The 21,189-nt window shown below is 38.7% G+C and overlaps 1 protein-coding gene across 4 annotated transcripts in view; it reads left to right on the top strand.

The window, feature by feature from the left end:
* Positions 1-21,189, top strand: part of LOC149233725 (ATP-dependent DNA helicase homolog RECG1, chloroplastic/mitochondrial-like) — a 513,467-nt gene that overhangs the window by 85,356 nt on the left and 406,922 nt on the right. For all 4 annotated transcript variants that reach the window (XM_089379840.1, XM_089379841.1, XM_089379839.1 and 1 more), the window contains one exon: positions 18,465-18,699. In XM_089379840.1, the coding sequence (XP_089235966.1) occupies positions 18,465-18,699 (235 nt within the window). The remainder of the gene's footprint in view (positions 1-18,464; positions 18,700-21,189) is intronic.

Raw genomic sequence — 21,189 nt, 5'->3', positions numbered from 1 at the left:
TGAATCCCATGAATGGGACTCCCAATGAGACATCTGCTCTTGTTTATGAACCTTCTTTTGAAGATTCTATCAGAGGATCTTGAAGACCCTTACCCTGCAAATGTTTCTTCTTTTTGATGATGGAGGCCTTCTAAGATTTTTAATCATGATCAATTATTCTTTCATTGTGGATGAGGTCCTATAATAGGTATGCTCCTTCTACATGAATATCTTGAGCTATATCTACCATGCTCCTATATTCTAGAAGATATCTTTAACCATGCATTCTATTCTATTTCTACATGCTCCTATACTACTCAAAACTTTGAAAGAAGACTTTAAGTAAAGAGGTTGACTTAGTCATAGTAGAGATTTGGAGGATCTTCCTTCTTCTGCTTCTTGTCTTCTTCTTTCACTTCTTGAGTTACATGAGCTTCTTCCCTTTTTCTTTTGTTGTTGTTGTCCTTCTTAAGTTTAGGACAATCCCTTTTGTAGTGTCCATATTCTTGGCATCTAAAGCATTGGATTTTGGACATATCTCTATTGCTTGTTCTTCGTGGACCAAATTTGCCAAATTTTCCCTTTCTCTTGGCCATGGTTGCAAATGCTTGCTCCTTTGACCCCACATCATCCTTTGCTTTGAGTCTAGTTTCCTCTATCTTGCATAAAGACCATATTTCACTTAGTGGAGTAGCTTCCTTCTTGGCATATATGCTTGGTGTGAAGTTGCCCCAATCCTCAGGTAGAACATTGAGTACTACAATTGTTATTTCTCTGTCAGACATGACTTCTCCTAGCTCTTGAAGTTGATCCCTCATCTCAGAGATCTTCATGAAGTATGGAGCTATTCCTTCCTTTGATATCTTCATCTTGTACAAATCATTTCATAGAGATATCACTTCTCTAGCTGTGCTTGCTGAGAATAACTCTATTGGCTTGTCATAGATTTCTTTTGAGGTTTCAAATTTGGAGATGTAAGGAATGAGAGAGTCTTTGATGGATTCTGTTAGAATCCTTTGAGCTTTTGTCTCATCCTTATTGTACTTGGCTAAGGCTTGAGTTTGTTCCTTAGCAGGGATAGTGATATTCCCTTTGATGTGGTCTAGAAGTTCATTCTCTTTGAGAAGTAAATCAGTCCTCTTCTTCCATGCAAGGAAGTTAGTGGTCCCAACCAATTTGTTGCTTTCCTTGCAAAAAGACATTGAGGTATATTCAGGAGGGGACATATACTTACTTGATAGAGTTTGAGATGTAGTGGACTTGCTTTCTTCTTGAAGACTTGATGGCTTGCCTTCCTTAGATCTTGATGTTCTTCAAGTTGCTTTCTCCAAATGGACTTGCTTGATGACTTGACTTTGTAGTGCTTTTCCTTTTGAAGATGGTGTAGCTTGATGTAGGTCCCTCTTTGATTTGTTCTTCTTGTAGGTGCCTTTATATAAGGCTTTTCTTCTTGCTTTGTAGTCTTCCTTGATGAATGATAGATGGTAGACCTTCTTGTCCTTGATGTGATTGAGACTTCTTGGCTTGATGCTTCAACCTTGTAGATGTTCTTCCTTGATGAGTCACCTTATGAGTGTTCTTGAGATGCCCTTTCCTTGATGTGTCACCTTAGCTCTGATACCATGTTGAAGAATCTAGGGCAATGAGGTATAGTAGGATTCTTCTAGACTTGATAACAATTTGTGAAGCTCTTTTACAATTTATCTTGTTAGCTTAATCTTCTCCTCTTCTTATTAATGCATGTGTGTTAACTTTATCAAATTGCTACCAAAAACATAAGAACAAGAACACAAGATGTTGGCTCCTTGCAAAGGCAAAACCTCTCTCTCTTAGAGAGGAAAATCCTTTCGTAAATTTCTCTTATTGAAGCTTCTTATTGATCAATGCGAAACCCTAGACCCTTGACAAGAATATCCTCCAAGCACAAGTCAAGTCCTTCCTTCTTCCTGCACTTTGTTTCCCAGCACTTCGTCCTCCTTCTTTCGCACTTTGTTCCCTGGCACTTCATCCTCCTTCCTTCTTCGATTGGAGATAGACCTTGTTTATGTGAAGCTGCTAACACAACGTTCTATGTTCAAAATAGGACTCCTCATCAAGCCTTGGGTGACAAGACTCCCAAGGAAGTTTTCACAAGTATGAAGCCTGATGTTGGACACTTGAGGGTCTTTGGCTGCCCCGTCTACTTTCATGTGTTAAAGGACAAGAGAAACAAGCTGAAACCTTCTGGAAAGAAGGGTACGTTTGTTGGCTATTGTGAAAATTCTAAAGCTTATAGAATGTATGTACCTGGTCAAAGGAATATAGAGTTTAGCAGGGATGTGACATTTGATGAAGATGTTGCCCTTGGGAAAGCAAGGGATACTCCTCTCCCTGCCAATGTTGAAAAGAAGGATGATGCCATGGATATACAAGAAGGCCCTCCTATGACTAATCCAAAGATTGAACTTGCTGATGATCCCTTGGAACCCATGGACCCCTTGGATCCCCCTCCGTGTGATCCTCTTGCCAGGAAGAGACCACTATGGCTTCATGATACTTTACAGGATGCTGAGAGACATGCTGCTATAAGAGGAAATTTTAGTTAAAGCAAGAAGTTATGCTGATATCAGGGATATGTTATAGCAATGAGCAACATGATACTGACTAAACCACACACCTTTGAAGAAGTGGTGAAAGAACAAGTATGGAAGGACACTATGGTCGAATAATATAAATCTATCATGAAGAATGACGTGTGGGGAGTGGTTCCGAGACTCGAAGGGAAGTCTCTTGTGACTTCTAAATGGTTGTATAAGATCAAGCATGGTGCAGATAGAAGTATCGAGAAATATAAGGCAAGATTTGTGGCTAGAGGTTTCTCCTAGAATGAGGGAGAGGACTATGATGACATATTTGCATTGGTTTCCCACTATACTACTATTTGATCTATTGTTTCCCTTGCTGCTAGCCAGTGATGGACTCTTCACCAAATGGATGTGAAGACCATGTTTCTACATGGAGTACTTAAGGAAGAAGTATATGTTGAGCAACCACAGGGCTTTGAGGAGCTAGTCAAGAAGACCCATATGTGTAGGCTGAAGAAAGCGCTCTATGGATTGAAGCAAGCTTCTAGGGATTGGTATGTCTGCATTGATAGCTATCTAATGAAGCTTTGGATTCACGAGGAGCAATGTTGATTTGAATCTTTACTTCAAAGTTGTCCAAGGTATGCCCTTGATTTTAGTATTATATGTTGATGATTTATTCTTGATAGGTGGAGAGCCTCTTATTCTCGAGTGTAAGAGGGAGTTGGCCTCTAAATTTGAGATGAAAGACCTTGGTTTGATGCACTACTTCTTGGGCTTAGAGGTGTGGCAGAGACCTGGTGAGATTTTCCTTTCTCAAGGAAAATATATTATCAAGCTACAGGAGAGATTTGGAATGGTAGAATGTAAGTCCATGGCCACACCGATGGAGATGAACTTCAAGAAGTTATGTGGAGAAGCTGCAGGACCTGACTTGGCAAATCCCTCTGAGTACCGACAATTGATTGGGGCACTGATGTTCTTAGTGAACACTAGACCGAACATATGTTTTGCAGTCAACACTCTGAGTCAATTCATGACTGAGCCTCTACATGCACATTGGGTTGCTGCTAAGCATGTGTTGAGATACTTACATGGGACTATTAATCTTGGATTGAGATATACTGTTGGAGATGTGAGACTACATGGATACACTGATGTTGATTGGGCTAGAAATATTGTTGATAAGAAGAGCACATCAGGATGTTGTTTTAGCCTAGGATCTTTCATGATATTTTGGATGAGAAGGAAGCAGAAATCCGTTGCTCTTAGCACGGCTGGGGCTGAGTATCTTGTTGCTAGCACGGCTAGCTGTGAGGCAGTATGGCTGAGGAAGCTCTTTGGAGAGCTGTTTGAGCAAGTACTGGATACAAGAGTGATATATTATGACAATAAGAGTGGGATCTGACTGGCAGAAATCTCGTGTTCCATGAAAAGTCCAAGCATATTGAGATTAGATATCACTACATCCAAGATATGGTGCAGAGAGCAACCATAAGACTCCATCACATTTCGACTGATGAGCAGATAACATATGTTCTTACCAAGCCTTTGCCGAAAGGGATGTTCTTGGTCTTTAGGGGGCAACTTGGACTCGTGGATGTGATCCTCTTGGGAAAGGGTCACGGGTGATCGACAACATTGCGTTATGCAATATGCTCTTCCCCCCCGTTTGAGCTCCTAGGGTGGGAATGGAGCTATAGAGCTCTTGGGGTTGAGGGAACCCTGGACAGTAGGATAGTGTGTGATCCTTACCCCTTGCAGTAAGTTTGTATCTCGATTATTGTCACTATAGGGTGCGTGCGTGTGTGATCCTTGTCACTTATGAAAAGTGGGTATCTCCCCCTACCATCAAGTCTGGGACTTGACAGAGTATACCCCAGTATGCATCCTACCCACAAGTTGGGCTTGTTGGGATTGCCACCCATCTGGCCAATGGGTGAGGAGACTTGAGATAGTGTGTGATCCTTACCATTTATGGTAAGTGGTATCTCACTCAAGTGATGGGATGCAGGTGTTCTACCACTTGATTCTTGAGGATCAAGGTGGGAATATTAGCGGACAATAGGATAGTGTGTGATCCTTACCTTTCATGGTAAGTAGTATCTCGCCTATTGTCATTGGATATAAGGTGGAAAATTTATATCCCCTATGATTATTCTTCTTCTTTAGATTCAAGAGTGTTCAACAAATGAGCGGAGATGAGCAGAGATGAGTAGAGTCGAGATACGATATGATACATCGACCATGATGACAAGACATTCGAGATGAGATTTACGTAGTCGAAAATTCCTCTCTAGCTGAGAGGGAGTGTCGAAATTTGGCAACTTAGGGAGAATTTCCCTCCTTTGGGAAGCCCTCCTCACCCTCTGGAGCCCCCTCTAGCCCTTGGAAGAATTGAATTTGCACAAGGAAAAAATATTATTTTTAACGTGGAATCACATCACACAAAAATTACAAATTGGCCTGGGCAAAGAAATTCGACCTCATTAACCACATATAAATAGACATGACTTAGCATTTCTTGGTGGCATCTCATCACATCATCATTCGTCTTCTTTGGTTTGTACAAGTTTGAAATTGCAGGGTCTGAGCTCACACGTGCGAAGAGGAGAATGGAAATTCTGATGAACGAGTATGGCTTTTGTTTTAGATTTGCTTGACCAATGTTGATTTTGGGTTTTGGAATTGGTTTGACTTTGGTTTTGACTTGGGATTTGGACCTATTCTTGGAAGCCTAATTCAGGAGAAAGGAGGACGAATTGTTCTGGGCACTTTGATCACATTTGACCGTATACCTTAGGCAACTTTGATTGTAGGGTTGACCTTGACTGATTTTGAGGCAAAATTTTGTGACTGTTTTGACCAAATTTGATTGAGGGAAAGACCAAATTCTTTGCTGCCTTGTCCTAAATTTTTGGAGCACTTTGACCGTTGGCTGGTTAGGGCAGCGTCGACTGCTGTTGACTTTGACAAAAAATTACAGAATTCAAGTTTGACCAGATTTGACTTTCTTGCTCATATTTGACTGGATCTTGGTTGGTTGATTTGACTAGTCAAGGCTTTGACCTTTGACTCATTGTTGATGTACTTGGACTATGTATCTCTCTGCTGAACATTTGATGACAATCTAATAGAAGAAGAATTTGGAAAGGGTTTTCCCCCTTGTGGGGTTTTTCCTTGGTCTTTGACCAAATCTCTGTGTCTCTATTGTTCTTGGATGTCTTCTACTATGCATTTGGTTTAATGTTCTATTTACAATTGCTTACTATCATTGGAAGATTGAAATTATTGGATAAAGTGATTGCTATTGAAAGAAGAAATTGATTAAGTGATTGTTATACATAGAACATTGGAAAAAGAATAATTGCGACAAGTTTCCTGAAGACCCCAGGCTCCTTTGTAAATTTTGCGAAGGAAAATGTAGTGGAGGCATTTATAGATTCAAGTACCACCTTGCACAGATACTCTACCATGATATAGGTCTCTGTATAAACGTTGACCAAGATGTCAAACACCAAGCAATCTTGGCCCTTGATATGTTGAATGAGCAAAACCCCAAGAAAACAAAGCAAAGTGTAGAAGTAGGAACTCTTGGAGCTGGTCATTCTTCTTCCAATACCCCCTTGTCATCTGCCTCTGTTGAATCCTAAATCCGGGCCCAAGTTTCCAACACATGCCTCAAAGTCCAAGTCAAACTCAAGGTCAATTGAATTCTCCTGCATTCAACACTGGAGGTGGAAACATAAACATTTTTTTGCTCCCAGCACAAAACCTGGTTCCCAACCTACCTTGGATGCCATTGGTTGGAAAAATAAATGTCCATAGTCAGGCAATGAAGGCCATTGCTAACTTTTGGTACTATTTCGACATACCTTTCCACTGTGCTTGAATTCCTTATTGGCAAGCTATGATTGATACAGTTGCTATTGCAGGTCCAGGGTTCAAAGCCCCTTCATTAGAGAGCCTTATGACAAATTTGTTCTTAGAGTGTGTTGAAGATGTCATGCTTGTGCTATGTGAGATTCATTCCATTAGAAACAGGGTGAACCTTCATGAGTGATGGATGGATAGATCAGAGGAATATAACTTTAATAAATTGCCTTATATCTTGTCCAACAGGGACAATGTTTCTCAAATCAATGGATGCCAAAGACAAGGTTAAGACCGCCCAACTTATTTGTGAAATGATGGAGGAAGTCATTCAAGAAGTGGTAGAAGAACACGTTGTACAAATTGTCACTGACAATGCAGCTAATTATATGGCTGTTGGTAGACATTTTTAGCTTAGGCACCCCACTATTTTATGGACCCCTTGTGCTCTCCATTGCATAGATTTCATGCTTGAGGACATTGGTAAGCTTCCTTGGATGCATGAGGTTGTGGAGAAGGCAAAATCCATAACCAAATACTTGTACAATCACACTATTGTCCTAAACACCATGAGAAAATACATTGAAGGTAAAGAAATTGTTGGACCTGCAGTGTCCAAATTTATAACAAATTTCATATCTTTGCAATTTGTGGTTGAGCAAAAGATAAATCTGGAGAGGATATTCTTGGGACCTGAGTGGATGGCATCTAAACATTCCAAGGCCCTCAAAGGCATTGAAATTGTTGCACTTGTGTTTAATGATGGTTTTTGGAAAGATGCCGAAGAGATTATTATTGTGATGGAGTCCCTTGTCTGAGTTCTCAGGTGCTTCAAGTCTTTTAACTTTTTTGTTAGGATATTCCGACACATAGGAAATAGTTAAGTATAACTTGGTCTAGTGTAGAGTTAGGTAAAGTGTGTTTCTTTACTATGTACTTTTGTAACTTACAATTCAACGGTCATGATATGTAGTGATCCGACGGTTCATTCTCTCGTCAGTATTACCGACACTTGATCCGTGGCTTAACACCCGATTGGTCCATGATCTCTATTTAAAGAGCATGGAGGGTCATTTGTAGTGTAATTGTTCATGAGAGAAACTTATGTAAATTTTCATTCTTTTATTAATAAATTGCCTGAAGTGGCCGCGTTGGCTTAGGCCGTGGACTATTTCCCTCTTTGAGGGTTTTAACCACATCAACAATACTGGTGTATTGATCTGTGATCTATTTGTGAGCGGTGTCCTTTGTTGTTCTGTCTGAGGAACTTACCCTCTAAATTCCTACATGGTATCAGATTTATTTGAGGGCCACATCCGTTGGTGATCCAAATATGAAGCCGGTAGAATTGCATCCGACTGTCATTTCCTAGATCTATTGTTACTGACTGCTTTCAGGCCGAGAGGACTGCTCTATTGTGTTAGGAGCATCTATTCCAGTGAGGAACCCCTTTCGTTTGATGTGAAAAGTTTTCCAGTAGCCCTAGCTACGTCATTTTTAAGATCTGGAGGTATACAATGTTTATTTGCAGTTTTTAGTTATTTTCTCTCTGTTTATTTCGGTTCATTTAGCTCTTCGTTTTTTTTATTACCGGATCTATACCATTCATTTCTACGTATGCTCTTTGCCCCGTGACTCTGTGCTATTTGGGCAAATCAGAAATAGAAAGGAAGGATTTTTTTTCTCATGCGTATGCTTTTTTCTGCCGCGCCTTAGTGTGATCTTGGAAAATCAGGAACATTGAGGAAAATATTTAGTTTCCGGCTAAAGCTAACTTCAAGCAGTAAGGTTTGTTTTTTTGTATGTTCGTGTTCGGGTTTGCATTTTTTGTTTTGTAGGCAAAAAAGAGCTTTCTCAAGTAAGCACGCACCCCAAAGCTTCAGTGACTAAAAAAAAAAAAACCCTTCCTCTTTTCCAAAAATTACTAACCTTTTAATCTAGCTCACTTGGTCCAAAGCTACTTTATGAGAATAGAGGTCTTGAGTTCAAGTCTTTCTTTTTGTTGAGCTAATTAGATTAAGTTTGGAAAGGGGGCGGGTTTTTTTTAAATATAACATTATCATTCATTTCCGCACATTCCTGCATTTTGTCAGCATCTTCAACAACTTTTCTTCAAAAACCCATAACTTCTTCATCCGGAAGCCGTTGTCAGAGCCGTTTTTTTCGAATCAGCCTAATTTTTCGAGATCTTTCCATTGGAACACTTAGTTTCAACATCTATAGCTTCAGTTTTTGTTAAAATGGAAAGTCCATGCCAAGTTATTCTTGACAACACCAACTTACTTAGAAGTAAAGGTCTTTACAGAATAACCTAGGCCAAGAAACCAAACCGAAAGATGAAGATAAGGCAGCCAAATGGGAAAATAGGCAAGATCAAGCACGTGGGTTGATAGGGATGTCTATTTCTTCAGGCCTTAGATTCCATATCGCAGAACTTGATACTCCTAATGAAGCAATGAAGCAGATCACTAAAGTTTTTGGAATTAAAAATGAACTTAGAGCCCATCTACTTGAAAATGAGTTGCTTACATTGGACCCCAATAATTTTTCTTCCATTGAAGATTTTTTGTCCAAGTTCAAGACCCTTAGACTTCTCTTGGAAGGTGTTAAGGTTAAGAAAGAAGATGGTAACCTTATCTATTCCATTCTTACTAAGTTGGGACCAGCCTACTCTGTGTTTGTTTCAACCTTCCGTTCTACAAGAGAAGCCTTCATTTCTCAAGGACAAGACTACAAGTCCCCTTTCTTTGATGCCTTTTGTGATTCTTTAATAAGAGAACAAGAAAAACTCTTACATCTTGGTCTTCTTAATCTTGGAAACTCTTCTAAGAAAGCCTTAGCCGCCCAACAGCAACCAAATTGAAAGAATCCTAAGAAGCCGTATCCTAAAAAGAATGGCCCTAAACCAAACAAGGGTCCCAAGCCATTTCAGTCTCAAAATGAAAAATCATCTCAACAAAATGCTAAGGCAAATAAAAACAAAGGGAAGAAGACTGATAGACATTACCACTTTTGTAATCGAGATGGCCACTTAGAATCCAAATGCTTTAAGAAGATGGAAGCCTTGGAAGCAACAATGAAGAAGCATAACATCCATTTGGAGCACTCAACAACTTCAACTTCATCTTCGGGAATAACACTTTCTGCATGTGGTTGTCAAGCATCTCGGTCTGGATATGCACTAAATGTATCTTCTTCTTCTCATTCTCATGAGTGGCTTATTGATTCTGGAGCTTTTTATCACATGAAAACAAAGCCATGTTTTCTTCTTTAAATGATTGTAACACCAAAAATATATATGTTGGTGATGATAGATCTCTTAGTGTTGTAGGGACTGGAACTATTCATATAGACAATGGTCAATTCAATGATGTATTATGTGTTCCAACCTTATCCTGCAACCTTCTATCTGTATATCAGATAACTCATTCAGGTGAAGGTAAAATTGTTGAATTTTTACCTCACGATGTTGTAACTAAGGACCTAAGAGATCCTAGACAGATTTCAGCTACTGGCATTGCTGATGATTCTACAAGGTTGTATAAGTTTAACAACTTTGGGTCATCAAATCTTCCCTCGGTATTTGTTGTTCATAATGATGAAGTGAACAAACTTTGGCATGAGCGATTTGGTCACTTAAACTATCGCTCCCTTCAGAATCTATGTAAAGAAAATATGGTGACAGGTCTTCCAATGGTATCTTGCAGAGATGGTGTTTGTTCCGGATGTGTACTCGGAAAACATCATTGGGATAGTTTTGAAAAACATGCCTCTTGGCACGTCTCAACCCCTTTACAACTTTTGCATAGTGATTTATGTGGTCCACTTCCAGTTGTTTCATTCTCTGCCTACAAGTATTTATTTACTTTCATTGCTAATTTCTCCAGACGCACTTGGGTATACTTCTTAAAACTCAAGAGTGAAGTATTTAACATGTTCTTGGCCTTTAAGGCCTTTGTTGAAAAACAATCTGGACATCAAATTCTTAAGCTAAGATTTGATAATGGCGGAGAATATGTTAACAACAAATTCATCAACTTTTGCACTGAGTATGGAATTCAAATGCAACATATTGTTCCATATACTCCACAACAAAATGGTGTAGCTGAAAGGAAGAATCACACCTTAAAGGAAATGGCTAATTGTATGCTTCAATCTAAAGGACTTAGTCTTAATTTTTGGGCAGAAGCAATTAATTGTGCAAATTACGTAATAAATCGCACTCCTACTAAGGTTTTAAAGAATATCACTCCAGAAGAAGCATGGAGCTCAATTAAACCAGATGTAAGTCACTTTCGTGTTTTTGGAAGTGAAGCATGGGCCCATATTCCAGATGAGAAACATAAAGCTTTAGAACCTAAGAGTGAAAAATGTATTTTTGTTGGATATTCTGAAGATGTCAAAGGATACAAACTTGTTCCACTAAAGTCCAAAAATGTTATCATTTGAAGAGATGTAAAGTTTGCTGAAAATATATTGGCCTACGAGCCTAGTTCGGCGGATGTGCCAATTCTCTCTATCCCTTCTACTTCTGAAAATATTTCTTCTTCAGATGATGACAGCGAGGATGACAATCCTCCCCCACCTTCTCAGGTTCCTCCTTCAGCTCCTCAGCTTCCAAAATGGGTCTCTGCTACTCGGGATGCAGCAGGTGCTCTTGCCGGTGATCCTACAGATCAGTGACATACACGTTCTCAGTTCGATAAAGCCTCTTCTTTACTAGCTCAAGCTTCAACTAATTATGATCCTGACACCTTTACAGAAGCTTCAGGCCATCCAGATTGGGACGCAGCTATGAATGAAGAATATCGTTCATTATTGGCAAATGATACATGGGATCTTGTTCCCCTTCCAAAGGGACGAAAACTTGTTAGATGCAAATGAGTTTACAGAACCAAGTATGGACCAGATGGAAAAGTTGATAAACATAAAGCTCGTCTTGTTGCTAAGGGTTTTTCACAAGTTGAAGGCATTGACTATACTGAAACCTTCTCCCCTGTTGCCAAAATGAACTCTATCCGCCTTGTTCTTTCCCTTGTTGCCTCTTTCAAATGGGAAGTCCATTAGATGGATGTTAAATTTGCCTTCTTGCATGGGGACTTGCATGAAGAAATCTATATGGAACAACCTACTGGCTTTATACAAACAGACTCTAGCCTTGTATGTCGACTTAAGAAATCACTTTATGGTCTCAAGCAAGCCCCTCGGGCTTGGTATGCCAAAATGGATAGCTTTCTTTTAAAAACTGGATTTTCTAGGTGTCATTCTGACAATACTGACTACACCAAGAAAGTGGGCAAGTCTCTTATCATTCTTGTTCTTTATGTTGATGATCTTATCCTTAATGGTAGTGATCCCAACCTTATAAACCATGTGAAGTCCAGCTTTAAAAAGAAGTTTGAAATGACAGACTTAGGGCGCTTGCATTATTTTCTTGGTCTTCAAGTCTTGCAATCCAAGGAAGGTATTTCTCTTTCCTAGTCCAAGTATGCATGTGATCTTCTACGCCATTTTCACATGGAACACTGTAAGCCAACCCCTTCTCCCTTTCAGTCTGGAGCCAAACTTTCAGTCACTTGTACTTCCCCTGAAGTTGATGCTACCTTATACCGTCAACTTGTAGGAAAAATTTTGTATCTGACCCATACTCGTCTTGACCTTTCCTTTGCTGTTGGCCTTATTGCTCGATTTATGCAAAACCCACATGAAAGTCATTGGAAAGCAGCTAAAAGAATACTTCGTTATGTTCGAGGTACAATTCAGTTTGGGATTCATTACAATGCAAAAGCATCTCCTCTATTGGTTGGTTTCACTGATTCTGATTGGGCTGGTGACCCTGATGATCGGAAGTCTACTGCAGGTTATGTGTTCACTCTTGGTTCATGACCTATTACATGGGATTGCAAGAAACAAAGTGCCATTTCTCTTTCTTCAGCAGAAGCAGAGTATTGTGGTGCCGTAGAAGCTAGTAAGGAAGCCCTGTGGCTTCATCAGATCCTGTCAGAGTTTGGCTTTCAGCAGCGGCATCCGACTACACTTTGGTGTGATAATTAAAGTGCCATTCAACTATGCAAATATTTAGTCCAACATCAGCGCGGCAAACACATTGAACTGCACATGTACTTCATTAGAAATCTCATTCACGACCATGTTCTTGAAGTGCAATATTGTTCAACAGATGATTAAGTTGCAGACATCTTTATAAAGGCTCTCACAGAGGCGAAGTTTACTAAGCTTCGATTTATGGTTGGAGTTTAGGAAGTTGTCACTAAGGGGGCATAGGTTCTAATGCCTCCTTCCTTCTCCTATTGTGTCATATTTGTACATCCTTCAATCCTATCCCAAGTTGTTCTTAAGGGGGGATGTTAGGATATTCTGACACCTAAGTTACACGAAACGGGGAAACGGGTACGAGTTTCCGAAACGGGAAGCGATACGAAACGCGACCTCCCCAAATTTTGGAAACGGGGAAACGCGAATATATATATATATATATATATATATATATATATATATATATATATATATATATATATATATATATATATAGAAAATATTTAAATATATATATATGTGTGTGTGTGTGTGTGCAATCATAAAGCATAAATGATACATTATAATTTATTACACTTAAACATTAAGATTTAATTTACATCACATTTACTCATGAATGATCACATAATGAAAATAAAAATATCGGAATATCCAAAAGCAACCTTTATTAGATATCCAAATCTCAAAATTAGCCTTTATTTATATTAATATATGAGGCTGCAAGTACAATAAAGACTATAAGGCTGCAAGAGAGAGATCCAAATCAGGATTTTCTGCATCCACATCCCATTCTTTAGAAGGACCACTGTTGTATTGGGAGTCTCCTCCTACATAGTCGAACGACCTTAGTGCTGTTGATTAAATACACGTTTCATACCCTAGTACCCTACATGATTTTGATTATTGGGAGTTTCCCCTGCATAGAGGGCTTGGTTCTCTTGATTAAATAGAAGTTCCATACCCTAGTACATGATAAAATCCAATGGAAACATTGCAACCCCCTCAATCCTGAAATCCTGAAAAACAAATAAGTCTGCTGGATTTTGAGTGAGATCTAAAATTCTACTTTCTCCATATGAAATCCAATGAGGGCGAAACCACTCTCAAACATCCTGAGTCATTTCATGGTAATGTTAAAAATTTAAGTAAAAGGATGAAAATGGAAAATAAAGGAGAATATCACTTTTACTTTAAGAATTTAACATTACCATGAACTGCATGTCAACACTAGGGCAAAAATTCACTTTTATAACTTTAGACACACATCTAGAAAATTAAAAAACAAATTTGAAAAAAACAAAAAATTAAAAAAAAAACACAATTCAATTGGGAAACGCGGGCTGTACGGTACGTGGAAACGCGTTTCGTTTCGTTTCCCGAGAGGAAACGACCCCTAGGGCCACGTTTCCTGCAACTTAGTCTGACACATAGGAAATAGTTAAGTATAACTTGGTCTAGTGTAGAGTTAGGTAAAGTGTGTTTCTTTACTATGTACTTTTGTAACTTACAATCCGACAATTCATTCTCTCCTCGGTATTACCAACACTTGATCCGTGGCTTAACACCTGATTGGTCCATGATCTCTATTTAAAGAGCATGGAGGGTCATTTGTAGTGTAACCATTCATGAGAAAAGCTTATGTAAATTTTCATTCTTTTATTAATAAATTGCCTGAAGTGGACGCGTTGGCTCAGGCCATGGACTATTTCCCTCTTTGAGGGTTTTTAACCACGTCAACAATACTGGTGTATTAATCTGTGATCTGTTTGTGAGCGGTGTCCTTTGGTGTTCTGTCTAAGGAACTTACCCTGTAAATTCCTACATTTTTCATTTTTAAAATTTCATTTCAAGCTTCATTTCATTTTCAAAGTTTCATATTTCATTGAATTTGAAATTTTGAACTTTCAGGATGGTTGATGGTGACAAACCCGCTATTGGTTACATTTATGAGGCGATGGATCTCACAAAGGAGGCCATCAAAAGAAGATATGGGGATGAGGAGGGCAAATATATGCCTCTTTGGGACATTATTGATGCCCATTGGGATAGGCAATTGCATCCGTCCTTACATGTTGCTGGGTACTTCTTAAACCCACAATATATTGATGATAAGAACAAATTTGACGAGGATGGGGAGGTTGGCAGAGGACTTACGACATGCATTGAAAGGTGCTTCCCTGATCAAGAAGTTCGAAGCCATGTCTTTGCCCAACTATAGGATTATAGGGCATCAGCGAAATTATTTGCCTATGCCAGTGCCATACAAGAAAGGACTAAGATGTGGCTAGGTACTCTTTGAGGCTTGAAGGTTTCATCAATTCATTAAATTTGTTTATTTTGTCTATTGAATGTTTCATTAAATTTGGTTGTCTTTCTAGTATTTATCATCTTTGATTAGTACTTAATACTTACTACTCACGAACCTAGCCACTTGCTAGGTCTTTGGTGGCAAAACTTTGGTAGTGATACACCAGATTTGAAGAGGTTCGCCATTCGAATCTTAAACCAATCATGCAGTGCTTTAGGTTGTGAGTGCAACTGGAGCATGTTTGAGAAAATACATACTAAGAAGTGTAATTGATTGACACAAAAGCACTTAAATGACCTTGTATTTGTCCATTACAATCTATGACTTCGCAACAAGCAAATACTAGGTGAGAGTCGAGACACTAAGCCTTGAGGAACAAAAGGCTTGGCTTAGTCATGCGTAATTGCATTTGAATTTGAAGGTTTCATAATTTGATTTGCACTTTAAAGTTCAAACTTTAATTCACATTTCCATGTTTCATGATAATGACAGGTTTGGATCATTCACCAATCGACCTTGAAGAGATAGATCTGCATACTACAAATGCAACAGATTAAGTCCAATCAGAGGAGGCTCCTCTTTTAAGCCTAGATGACTTGGAGAATTTTGAGAGTCAAGCAAGCGAAGGAGTGGGAGGAGTCACTTCTAGTTCTCACTCTTAGAGTCTTAGTTACTACTTTTTTACTGATTAGTGTGCAGTATTTTGTAAACTTTTAGAAGCAAATGCTTCCAGTTTTATGTAGTCACTGATTAGGAGTTGGGACTTAGCTCGTTGGATCATGTTTTGACTCATAACATATATGAGATACTTATTCATTCATGATATTTTGGACATCTATTGATATTATGCATTGTTTGGACATGGCTTTATTGAATATCATTGAATTTTTTTTTTTCTTTTAATTCAATAAATGTGTATATCTTTATTTATTGGATTCACCGATTTTTTCCCGACCCGATTAAAACTCTTCGCTCTTTTGCCTCACAGATTTATTGCCGATTCCGAGTTTGGTAACATTCGTTTGAGTTATTGACTAAATCCATAACATTAATCTCCAAAGTGGTTGACGGTTGAGATTAGATTTCAACTGTTGAGAAATCGATAGGGTTATACTTAGGATGATTTTTCTTATACTTAATAATTGCTTGTGATGTATTTTTACTTTTTCTCGATTATTAGCTTTTTCACTTATTATTATGTTGTTCTTATCTTCAAACAACTACCAAAAACATGATTATCAATAGTACAGAAGAACACAAGATGTAGGTTTCAACCCAGGGCCAAAGCCTCTCCTCTTGAGAGGAAAACCCAAAAATCTCCTCTTCTTATAGATTCTTCAAATGACGAATTCCAAGACCTCTAGACAAAGACTAATACCCTTCCAAGACAAGCTAGGCCTTCTTGATGATATGCTGTTTCTATCCAAGTCAAACCCAACCAAATCTCTTCCAGCTGCACAATTTCAACCCCCAACTACAGAATTTTGGCCTCCATGCAGGTCTGAAATTTTCGGCCCCTGCAACACTTGGTGTGTCCACACGTGTGAGGGAAATTAGGGCTTCCAAGGCTTCCTTGCTCCTTCGCTTAGGTTGCTTCTCCTTCTAGAGCTAGTAGGTGATCTAAAAGTCCTTTCTTCGACCTTGTAGCTGCAAAACCCTAGCCTTATCTTCGCACGTGAGAGAGAGAGAGAGAGAGAGAGAGAGAGAGAGAGAGACATAACACAAAACCTTCGTCCTTCGTCCTTCTATCTTTTTTCGCTTGCCTTTCTTATGCCTCTTCTTCGCTTAGATGATAAGAAGTGAGTGTCCATAGGCAGTCAAGTTCTCTCCTATATATAGGTTTCCAAGGAGGATGACATCCCTTAATGAGGCCGACTTGGTCTTGGAGGGGTATTTTGATACTTTCAATACAAAAATAATTCTTTTGGCATGTTACAATATGCCCAATGGCATCTTCATATGACAATGACTCTATTGACTTCTTCACTCTATGACAAACCCTAGAAGCACTCAATGGGTGCTTGACCTCTAAATAAAATGACTTTGAGGCTTGAGCATGAAACCCATGCTATAAAAAATAACAATAATAATTTTCTTTCTTTTTACAATATACAAAAATCAAGAGTACATTTCATATTTATGAAGACGGAACCTAGTTACATATTTCAACATCAACATCACTTGAGATTAATGGTTGAAATTAATCTAATTCAGTAATGCAAATAACCTTTGCATTTCATTAGATTAAGTCACTTTATCTTATAAAAGTCAATGACTTTAATAAGTAATTGCTAAGGTTAGGGCTCAATTAGACTACTTCTGCATGTCTAGACACTTAGACCTGTGCAAAAGTACTTGCTTGAGCTACAAACCTCAACATCTCATGTACATCTGTACGCTATGTTGTATACATGAAAGCTACATAGTTTGGTATGTCCTCATCCCAAATTTTGGCATCCCCCTGCAAATGGGGATGTCTGGAATTTCTATCAGTTGGGGTGCTTCTAGACATCACTGCTGCTGGGTCATGGTTTGAAGTGAGTAAAATAAGAAAAATTACATGAATTGCTATTATTATAATTTTTTCCTCCCCTCATAATAGTGAGTCTGACCAGTGTTTTTGGACAGCATAAAGCCTCAAATCTTGAACCAAAGGAACCATTTTTTTTGAAGATATCTTGCTGGTGCTTAACAGTGGCTGTAAAATAATAACGACAGTAGATTTTGTACACTTTTTCACTCAAATTGACATTGACACATTGGACACATTCTAAGTTCGATTTTTGGCTTTCTTTTTGGTAATATTTGACAGTAATGGATTTTTGAGAATATCTCGATGGTGGCTAGAATCATACAACACCAATAATTTTTTGCTGGTTTCACTCTAAATCCTCCTGCAAATTGTTTAAAAGTCCATTTCTCAAGCCCATCGGATGTTGTAGCTTTAATAAATGTTGATAATGTCAGTGTGTTTTTCAAAACTACACTTAATTGTGATTCATTCTTTGTTAATAATCATCAACTGATTACAAATCACTGAGTCTTTTTATATTTTTATATTGCTATTTAGTATATAATTTTATATTTGATGCAGGGTCCTGTTTGTTAGGGTATGTCCCTTATGCACCCTACCATCCTGTGAACTTTGGGGCCCTCTTCACACATACTGGGCATGCCTCCCTGCATACCTGTATCCTGCCATATCAGATTTTTGATGGAACATTGCTGATAATGTGTCCAATTTACTGTCAAAGTTTGTATCTTCAGTAGAGGGAATATATGAGGTTGGTTATTAAAATTTTGTTTAGATCTGAATTGAATCAATGGAAAACCTTAGATAACACCTTGATCTTCCAGGCCAATATAAACATAGCCCAAGGCAAGTGTGTATCTGTTCGCTTTCATGCCCATGGCAAGCATTTTACAAAATGAAACTGAATAACGTACTATATTGCATCAGCAAAGACTAGTGCTCTCATCAAGTCTCGACTCTCATGTCCTAATTGTTTTATACATTCAAAACCAAGTTACCATATTTTGCTTTCTTTTATCTTCTAGGAGACTTTCACTGAACTAGATTATGTCTCCAGTTGTTTTGACAGTGGATGTTTTATTTTAGAAATAAGTCTGAATGTTGTGTATATTTATTATTTTTTGACTAAAGGTATGGTACATAATTTTTGCAGAGGACGAAGGGCAGGGTATAGTGGTGGGATTGTTGAAGTCATTATTGGGTGTGAAATCCCTAGCAGTGATGAATATCGTACTAGAAGTGATGAAGATTATCAGGATAAGGGAAAAAGGACTGTTTATATTCATTTGAAGAGATATTTCCGTGGAGTACGATTCACAAATACTTGGATTCTTGATAAATTGCGGTCGAAATATAATGAAGGTGATCTAGTATCAGTGAGTGGTAAGGTGGGTAGCAGGTCCCTGTGTTTGTTCTTTCCAGTAAGGCATCGGAAAATCATAATTAGTGATGTTGGAAAATCTCAAAGTCTTGTAGTTCAAAATTCTGGTCACATTCTAGAATTGTTATTGGGTGCTTATGATGATTTGTTAGACCATTATATAAATTTATTAGTTTTTTTCCACTTTGGCGTTTGAGTATTCTATGATAGTCTTGTTCTCAAATTTCCTATTTTTGAGTTAATGACAGGAAATTTAAACTTAGCTCTATGTTTTTTGCAACCATGTTTACGATCTAGCAAAGTTTCAGGTTTTCATCACGTTGTTTCTAGATTTCACAGGCATCCTTTATTGTAGTTATTGCAAGCTTGCATGTATGTTCTTCAACGATTTTAAAGTCAATAAACAGATAGTTTGGTGGATTAACATAAATTCCAAAAGGAATGTTGAGTACTTACGCAGATTTCTAGTTTTACATGAATATTTGACTTGGAGAATAAGATAAGATAAACTAGTTTTATTAATTTTCAAATAATGACCATAATGTTGGTCAATGGGACTTAAAAGTAAAACACACATAAATACATGGTGGAAATATGAAAGCAACTCCTATCACTACTCTACTAAAAGCAGGAGCACTAGCTAAGTAACCAACATAATTAAAAGTCATAAAATAAGATAAGATAATTATATCAATTATTCAATATACTACAAAAGAAGGTCAAGAGGACCAAGATATTACTTTCAGTGTTTGTACAAAGTGGGGGTGCCAAGACATCTCCTAAAAAAAGCTAAACGCATAAAGATAGTAAGATCTAAGAGCAGGGTAGAGACTAGCCACTAAATGTGTAGCTAAAAAGGAAAAACTAAAAGAGAGCATAAGGTATGGCGCTAATACAAGAGAAAGGTTGGAGAGTGGAAGGCTGATAAAATCTTGGTATTGAGCAAAAGAGAGAGGATGTGAATAACTGGTGGAACTTGCGGCCAAGGAGAAGTGAACAGACCGAGAGGTGGGCTGGTTGTTGGAGTCCTCAAGCACTGTGAATGGGCCAGTACAAAACCATGTTGAGCAGAGAATGTAGACATGTTAAGGCCTAGGATAACACCCTTTAGAATCCTAGTGCGAACTTCAATACTGACGCTTGCATCCATCAATTAGTAGTTAGGAAATGTGACATGTCCTCTCAGACCAAAATGTTGTGTGTCAGTCATGTGAACAAGTGATGCCAGAGTGTTGGACATACATGGTACATATCCATTGTAGGGACATGTGCCCCATGCATGTTTGACAGTTGGCCATCACGTGTTCTAATATGTCAGACACTTGGGACCAATGTTGCATGATCCTCCCCCCCCCAAGGATCCAAGGCCAAAACCGCGTCATGTACGGATCCTTGGGTGATCCTCCGACGGAGCCGCAGATCCGAAAATTGGATTTGTTGTTCTGTTGGATTGGGATTATTATTGGAAATCCGGAATTGTGCGGGCCCAATCCGTGGTTCTAGATTTTCAATCCGCAGATTCAAACAGGGATCCGCCTCGGATCTGCGGAAGATTGGGCACGGATTTGGGCGGATCCTGAGCAGATCCGAGGGACGAAGCAGTGGTTCCTCGGAGGCCCACCTTTTTTTATTTCTTTAAAGTTTTTTGGTGCTTTAACTTGGGTTGGGGGTGTGTTTATGGTGAGTTAGGGAAATGATAGATGGGGTTGAAAGGCATTTCCCCCTCTTTTCCTCATTCTTGTGTTTTTGGAGAGCTTGGAGAAGAGAGGAGAAGAGAGGAAAAGAGAGGCTTGAGGAGAGCTTGGAGGGGTGGAGGAGGAGGAGCTAGGAGGAGCTTGGAGGAGCAAAGAAGGGTTGCCATCTACAAGAGCTAAAGAGGTAAGTGCAAACCCCAAACTTCCTCATTTTTTTGTCATTGTTGTTTGTTTTTTTCTCCTCCCTCTCCTACTCTTTCCCATTCTTTTATCCTGCTTATTCCATTGTAGGTTGTCCATCTATATTCATATTCCAAAATGGTGTTCTTTTGGCTTATATGTATCATTCCATTTTTGGTTTTCATGATGGTGTTGGGGAGTAGGAATAGAAGGGAAGAAGAAGAAAAGGATAGTGGTCCCCATATGAGTGATCCAATGTATGATGAGGAGGAAGGGTTTGAAGAGGAAGGGGATGGAGAGGACACTGAAATGCAAGAGGGAAAAGCATTGACACCCTTGTGGAATTATGTGACCAAACTTGAGGTGGGAAAGATGTGGAAGCTACAAGTTTGTGTGCCCTCTGTTGAAATTTCTAAGTCTAACCCGTTAGAAATCCCTACTGCATCCTCTGGTTTAAATTCTTCCACTTGTTTATTACATTAACAAGTTATTTATAAATATAAATACTGAAAATAGACACAGATGCAACCTTAACTCATATGCAGATCATCAACTGAAATACTGAGACAAACACACTAGGGACACCGTTATTTTTGGACAATCGTCCCCGAAAAATCCCAATG

This window comes from Pinus tabuliformis, chromosome J (genome assembly GCF_031772625.1).
Source record: "Pinus tabuliformis cultivar Carrire ecotype Pingquan chromosome J, CPIR1, whole genome shotgun sequence".
NCBI lineage: Eukaryota > Viridiplantae > Streptophyta > Pinopsida > Pinales > Pinaceae > Pinus > Pinus tabuliformis.
The sequence above is the reverse complement of the archived record's forward strand: the minus strand, read 5'-3'. Positions and strand labels throughout refer to the sequence as shown.